The sequence below is a fragment of the Cryptomeria japonica genome, chromosome 4 (genome assembly GCF_030272615.1).
Source record: "Cryptomeria japonica chromosome 4, Sugi_1.0, whole genome shotgun sequence".
Classification (NCBI taxonomy): Eukaryota; Viridiplantae; Streptophyta; class Pinopsida; order Cupressales; family Cupressaceae; genus Cryptomeria; species Cryptomeria japonica.
Genome location: NC_081408.1, coordinates 225268926 through 225276321, shown reverse-complemented (window position 1 = coordinate 225276321; position 7396 = coordinate 225268926). Strand labels below are relative to the sequence as shown.

Below are 7396 nucleotides of genomic sequence, written 5' to 3'. Positions count from 1 at the left end.
CTTCACATATCTCTTTAGCTTAACGGCCTAATGAATCTACAGAGTGGAGTAAACTTGTGCATAATTTTCCATTAGAGTTCATTGCAATCTCTATACCTTGTTCTATTTTTTGAAATCTAGCCTTCAATTTTTGCAACTTGGCTACAATCAGAAAACAAATTTGATAATGTGGTTGTCTTGTGATAGTCCCACTAGTTGCTTTCCCAATGAAAAAATTAGAGACAAAAGAGACATTTTTAGTGGAATCTTCAATGTCCACATGGCCACTATAAGACATGTGCTCCATCTTTGAACATGTTATCTTTAGAGCACACAAGAGATTGCAGAACAAACATGTCAAAAGGTTTTGCATTGTCTGCAATACATTACCAAAGAAACTTATTAGTAGACTGATTATTTTTCTAACAATGCCAATGAAATCTAAATTTTCAATGACATAAGCTATTGTTTTGTACTCTTATTGTAGTTACTTGCTATAGATAAGATATGCAAACATGAGACAACTTTTAAGTTAATACCAGTGATTTTGTTCATTGATAAGTAATCAAATTGTGTATCTACCAACTTCTCTATAATTGCACTTGGAAGTTTAGATTCTTCATGAGGATGAGGATAACTAAAATCTGAAAGTGGGAAGTATTCTTGGACTATTTGATCTAATAAACCTACACTTGGATAAGTATCCTCTGTAACATTTTCTTTTACTCTAGTATAAATGCTTACAATGCAAGTGGATCAAGGAAGGCAGTTGACACCGTGGAAACATGATTGTCTAACAATTTAGCAAGCCAATCACTCCCACTGTGATTAGGAAAAGTATTTTTCGAAGGATTCAAATTATGAATAATGACATCAACTTTGGTTGACATAGAAGAACTAGGATGATTAATATTAGATGAGGGATGCCAACATGAAATGGAACTTGTATTAATGGAGTTGTTCAAACCAGTATTCTGATAAGAGTCTTGTGAATAAACATACTTGGAAGCAAATGAAGATGTTAAATTACTCTCCATATTTGAATTTTTCAAATACTGGTTCTGCCAAGTACTTCTAGTTTCATCTCCTCTTCTATTTTTTCTTTTGCCTGTTGCCTCAAAAATAACACCCTATAAATATTTGCAACTACCTTTGACCATATGGTCATTGTCCTCTAATACATGCCCTGTATTTGTCTAAACATAATTATAGGATGGATCTTGCATTATGTTTGTAGCTTAAGTCAGCAATGTGTCTAGTTTGGAACTCAATTTCTGTTTGGAAGATGACAAAAGAATTTGTTTAAATAGATTGCATTGCAATGGATAACTACAATCAAAATTTGTTTTTTCTTCATTGATCTAGTAGCTATGTCATAAACATTAGTTGCTTCTTTAGTTGTATCAAATGTGCCAAGCCACCGACATTGCTTAGATTCAGAGTCTCTAATTTCTACAACATATTGACCCCATGGACGTCTCCTGACACCTATGTATCCATTTTGCTTTCCATGATATTTGAATTTCTTCAAATTCAATTTTAGATGTTGATTTAGTTGATTTTCTTTTGCAGACTCTTGAGAACTTGACTACATTAGCAATTTGTCCATTTTCTTTTGGATTCCCTAGTTTAGGTAGACGTTTTCATCAAGATATGTATTGAGATTACTATGACTTTGTTTATCAAATTTGGGTCATAAACTAGTAAAATTCCAACTCGTATGCTAACTTTATTTTTGAAATACAAGTGTAGCTAGAATTTGATTTTAAGGTACATCCTGAAATGTAGCTATAAAAATGTATTCTAATATTATGTATTCCAAACAGTTAGTAAAATATGATGAGTATTCAAGGGGGCTAAAAATGTCAAATGCAGATCAAATTTCAAGATTCTTTCCTTTTTCAAGAAAACAACATATGTGAACAAAATTACTCAGTAAAGATATGAATGGACATCAAAAATTTGATTTAATTTATTGCTTTTTGGTTTTTTGTGTAAATGTTGTGATTTGTGATTTGTGATAGACAACAAATCATAAGAATTTTTTCTCTAATTTGTGGTCTCAATGCTCCAAAAATTCATTCAATTATTCTACCTTATCCATGCAATTATTTATTTCATTTTGATACTATATTCTTGTAGTGCTATTTATTTTCTCGATGGCATCTCAGAGTAGTCGTGAGGTTTCCTTCATTTTGCAGTACGAGGGCAAGCACTAATAAAGCCTGATATTTTCAAATTTATGTCTGTGATTTATGTTTATTTTCTAGCTGCTACTCTGTTTACACTTGGGTCACTCTGTATTTAGATTCACATTCAAAACAACTACAATTGAAGATCTAGAGCTTTCTATTTTTGGTTGATTTTTCAACCAAAGAGATGTTGGATCTCAACCTCAAGGCTTGTGACATAAGTGTTTGAACTGAATCATTGTAATGGTTGTAATTTTGTAGAAGTTCCAGAGCCCATCCATTACTTCTGTAGCATCTTTTAAATGTGTTAGTATTCTTTGGAGGAGAAAGAAATAATGATAACCATAGAATAACTGAAATGGGGTGGGTAAGGGAAGCCACTTAAATCCAACTTTTATAAGGTTTATATAAAAGAAATATATTTTGCATTCCGGGGTTTATGGCACTACGTCCTTAGAGAACTTTTATATATGCACGAGGCTTTTGAGTGTATATATCTCAATCCTCGAGAGTATATGAAAGTTGGAAATATGAATGGTCCAGCAGCTGATAAGTCCTACCACAATACAGAAATTTGTGACGAGACGAGCACGAGCATGTTCGAGAGCGAGGAAGAAGAGATCGCGAAAGCCCATCCAACTATAAACGGCATAAACTACGATCTCCCCCACGTCATAGCTACGGCTACCCATTTCCCGGGTATAAATAATTTAAGTATACTGCTTGTAACAGCAAAACGGTTGGGCTTAAATGGACTGTTTTTTATTCATAGGTTTTTTTTTTTTCCATAATGCAGGGGTAAAGCATGTCGGAGGAGACATGTTCAGAGAGGTGCCATCCGCAGACGCTGTATTCATCAAGGTCAGTGGATCAAATTCCGTGCTTCTTTTTGTATGTGGGAGGATTTTTACAGGGGGGGGGGGTGGGTTTCAATGGGGTTTTTGTTTCTTCCATGAAGTTTTGCAGTGGGTATTGCATGATTGGGGCGACGAGGACTGCGTGAAGATTCTGAAACAATGCAGAAAGGCTATTCCAGAATCAGGGAAGGTGATCATTGTGGATGCGATTCTGAATGCCCGAGAGAAGACAGCGCTAGACCCTAGTTTGGGTTTTGTGTTTGATCTGCTAATGATTGTGTTCTGCTCTGGTGGGAAAGAGAGAAGTGAGGAGGAGGGGAAGAATCTGTTAATGGAAGTAGGATTTCCTCGTTTCAATTTTATTGCCATACCAGCATTGCAGTAATTGAAGCTTTTCCTCATTAGTCACTCTTGTGTATCTATCTAAAGTGAAATGGGTTGCCTCACTTATCAATGCTACGTTTGCATATTCCCAGCCTCACAACCCACCATCGCGATATTAGATTACAAATTCTAAGCATAGTTTTCCTGTTTAAAACACGACACAGATTGTCGTAGCTTAAGGAAGATATGGTTGTAATAAAGACTGTGGAAGGCAGTCAGGCCACGTGAAATGTTGTTGGAGAAAAACGAAGGATACATTTGTTGTGAAATAAGACTTTTACAATATGTTGTCCTGTATTATAAAACCGTCAAAAAATTCATTCATTAAGGGAAAGGATTCAGTAGTTGAGTACATTTCAATTCTTCTGATAAAAGTTGTTGCTTTAATATTCTCATACTTGCTGATTTAATGTCCAATTTTTATTCAACATTGCATCTATAGTTGTATGATAAGTAACAATAATTGAATGAAATATACCATTCGTTGTGAAAAGTAATCAATTATGTGATGCCACATCAGCTGCACAAGTATTGGACCCTTTTGCACACCTATTGATCTCACTTTGTTTTTGGGCTGTTTTGAACACCTTGACAAAAAAAATGCTGATGTGACATCATATTTGATGATGTGACCCTGAAACCTTAATTATAAGCAGGGGACTTGCAAGGAGTTTTCTTATTCAGATCAACTACCTCATTTTATTCATCAACAGTCCATTGTGCTTGAGAGACAATGCAAGACAAGATGATAGAAATGTATGTAACTGTCACCTATTGATTTGTTCATTGATGAGAGCAACCATTAACTATTGATTTGTTCATTGACGAGAGAAACGAGGTGTGATGTTGGAACGAAGGCTCGCTTTTATATTTGCTATTGTGAATTCCTTGTTAATTTTGCCGGCTAAGTTTACCATAGACGATTAGGGTAATAATGAAATACCAGTGTTGTTTTTATTAGTTTTTGTTGATAGGCAGGTTATATTGCATTAGTTCATAATGCATTTTTCTTTCAGATTAAATAATTTAAATGTGTTTTTTTTATTTTTATAGTAAAATTTTATAGACATATTATACATAATTTAAATATTGTTATTTATCTGTTTTACTATTTGCTGAAGTAGTTGAATAATTATTTTTATGTATTTTTAAAACAAAAATTATCTAGAGATAGCTTATTAAGTATTAGTTCTTGCAAATATTTAATGGCATTCGTGCATATTGAATGTGTCTTCGTACAGAGTCAAGTTGGCTTCTATTTGATGTAATAATTATATTAAATGCTTCTCAATGTAATTGAATACATATTTGTACATATTTATCTGCATTTTTTCGTTGAACTCAGCTTTCCTTCTCCATTGTATGTCTTATTTTGCACATTCTTGCTGGTTTGAGACATATTGAGCATTTTAGAACAAAATTCTGTAGTTATTTCTCTTTCTAGGACCTTCAAAAGCTTGAACAGAACAAGGTATTCTGTTAGCTTCTTTGTATATTGTCATAAGGTTTTTTTTTGACTCACTTTAAACCATTGCATTTTTTATTCCTCTGTAAATTATGTTAGTGTTAAATTGTGTTTGTTTGATGCTTGATTGAATGCATACCTTGGACTTTGGACTGAAACAAGACAACGTTTGTTTCTCTGAGCTTGAATCCTTCTCTGCTGAGAATGTAATAAAAAAGCGATACCCCACGCAACAAATCTAACACAAATTTGAAGAAACAGCAAGAAAAGGTTCCATTTTGTCGTTCTCAAAGCACTTTGTCGTCCATCACGGGTCCACCATATTTGTCATATGTGAAATAGTGAAACCACTAAAATAACTCACAACATAGATACATCAATACCCAGCTATCTAAATATATAGAATTGGCTTTTCTTTCAAAACCTTTTTCTCAAATACCCAACAATATACCATAATACCACAATAAGCTTTCTACTCTCCTAACATTTAGGGAAAAAATGTTTTGATGTTTCGAAGACACTCTTTGCCCCATTCTTCTATAATCTGTTTTTGAAAATAAAAGCCCCATACCTGCATATCCCCTACTTACTCTGCTTAAGCATCAAATGTAATATATCTTGCAATGAACATGTTTGAGAAAGGAAAACAACTTTGCCACTAAAAAAAAGGGTTTCAAACAGACTGCATAATGTTTATTATATATTAGGCTGGCAGTCACACAATAATAAAACCATACATTCAGTCTTTTTCTCACTGTAAACTAACAAAAATGAGTTTCTTATCCAGCTTTGTATCTAGAAGGAAAATAATACCAAATTCCTATCTTCACAACTTATGTCTGAGTTTGCTTATACGTATACAATGACAACAACTACCTCTTTAAAATCATAGTAGTAATAATAAACCATAAAAATAAAGAAAAGAGCTAACCTATATAAAATTAGCAAATGCACTTTTCATGATAATATTACAATCCTGAAATATATGAATCGATTACTAATGAAGTTGGGAATCTGAGTTCATTGGAGAGGCATGGATTTGCAAGGAGCAGAATGTGGGTTATAGACCCCGACTCACAACTTCCCCCTACCAATCAAATGACTACAGTTGATCTACTTCTAAAACCCATAAACAAGGATATGAAGGTTTGGCCTCACAAGTAATCCTAAATCCATATAGAGAAGTGATTGTTATATATGGTTTTCAGAAATCAACATGCCTGGATATTTTAGCCATATTCCTCTAATTTTTGAAAATCATATGCACAAATATTTAAACTTACCCATCATTATCACATCTGAGATCAAAATTGATACGTTGATGAATGTGACAACACTTTATATCTACTAATAGCTGATTTTTAAATTACACAATTTTGTTTCCTAGTATTTTGAATTTTGTCTATCTAATCCCAACCTATTCTTGAAATTCTAGAGAAGCATCAACATAACTCCTGGAGTTTTGCTATGCTTTTTTGTCTTTTTAAGTACAGGCATTATACAGATTAGAACTCCAAAATGCTTCTTGTTGCGTAAGCTTCATCTACTTGAAACAGGGATGCACTGTAATTTCAAACGTTTCACTTTTTTCTAAATATGGCTACACAGAATTTGGGATCCAATTTTTTGTATCTTTCAATCCTGTCCAGGAAAATCCCTTAAAACTCCAGTTTGCATTTCCAGAATAATGTTTCTGATATCAATTTTAATAAACAACATTATACATTCTTGTCAGAAATCATATTCTCACTACTTAATAAATGTGCTGGCATTACTGGCAGTTTTGAACTGAGATTGAGAGTGACCTTGGGAGCTAGGAAGCTTCAACTGACATCACGAGTGAGGAATACTGACACCAAGCCTTTCACCTTAACACTTTCTATGCATACCCATTTGTCTGTATACCTTAGCATTGATTGTTCACTATTTTATCTCATTTCAATTCGGTTTTATTCCTAGAGTAAATTCATCTAAATAATATTTTTATGTTTCTAGATTAACAAACCAAACTACAATACTTTTTAAATGGGTGACTATTGAATGGTTGCAATGTTATGTATCGCTATATGTGTTTCAGGGCAGTTGAAATTTGCCAAACCTTATGCAATTACATATGCATGTCTAATTTATTAAGTTTTCCAGTTTTAATACTCTCTATTACAAAATCATTTACTGTAGTTTTTCTTCTTTAGCTAATATGAATTGTGGTTTCTTTCAGTGGGCCAGACATCCATGAACAAACATCAAGCATGTTCTATGGGCCTCAGTTTTCTTGTCTCTTGATTTGTGAGGCTTCTTTAATTATACATAAGTTAAATAGGTTTTTGTTCTTAAAATTTTATTAAATCGAATCAGTATAAAAATAATTGGTCAACAATGAAACAGCTAACAACAATAACATTGGATTCTTTATCTTCAACTAACCTTCTCCATAACACACCTAACTCTTCCTCTATTTTGAATCAATCTCATTTTCTTCTTTGTTGTCGTATGTCATGAGGTTCACTCCAGCACCATTA

The 7396-nt window shown here is 33.3% G+C and overlaps 1 protein-coding gene across 1 annotated transcript; it reads left to right on the top strand.

Moving 5' to 3' along the window:
- Window positions 1–2597: 2597 nt before the first annotated feature.
- LOC131069774 ((R,S)-reticuline 7-O-methyltransferase-like) lies at window positions 2598–3766 on the top strand. Its single transcript, XM_058005328.2, has 3 exons — window positions 2598–2870; window positions 2968–3032; window positions 3138–3766. Exons 1-3 carry the CDS (start codon window positions 2642–2644, stop codon window positions 3411–3413), a joined length of 570 nt encoding a protein of 189 aa, XP_057861311.2. The 5' UTR covers window positions 2598–2641; the 3' UTR covers window positions 3414–3766.
- Window positions 3767–7396: the final 3630 nt, after the last annotated feature.

Coding starts and splice junctions, on each gene's coding strand:
- LOC131069774 (XM_058005328.2), top strand. CDS start 2,642: ATGCACGAGGCTTTTGAGTGTATATATCTCAATCCTCGAGAGTATATG. Junction 2,871..2,967: donor TACGGCTACCCATTTCCCGG/GTATAAATAATT, acceptor TCCATAATGCAG/GGGTAAAGCATGTCGGAGGA. Junction 3,033..3,137: donor CAGACGCTGTATTCATCAAG/GTCAGTGGATCA, acceptor GAAGTTTTGCAG/TGGGTATTGCATGATTGGGG.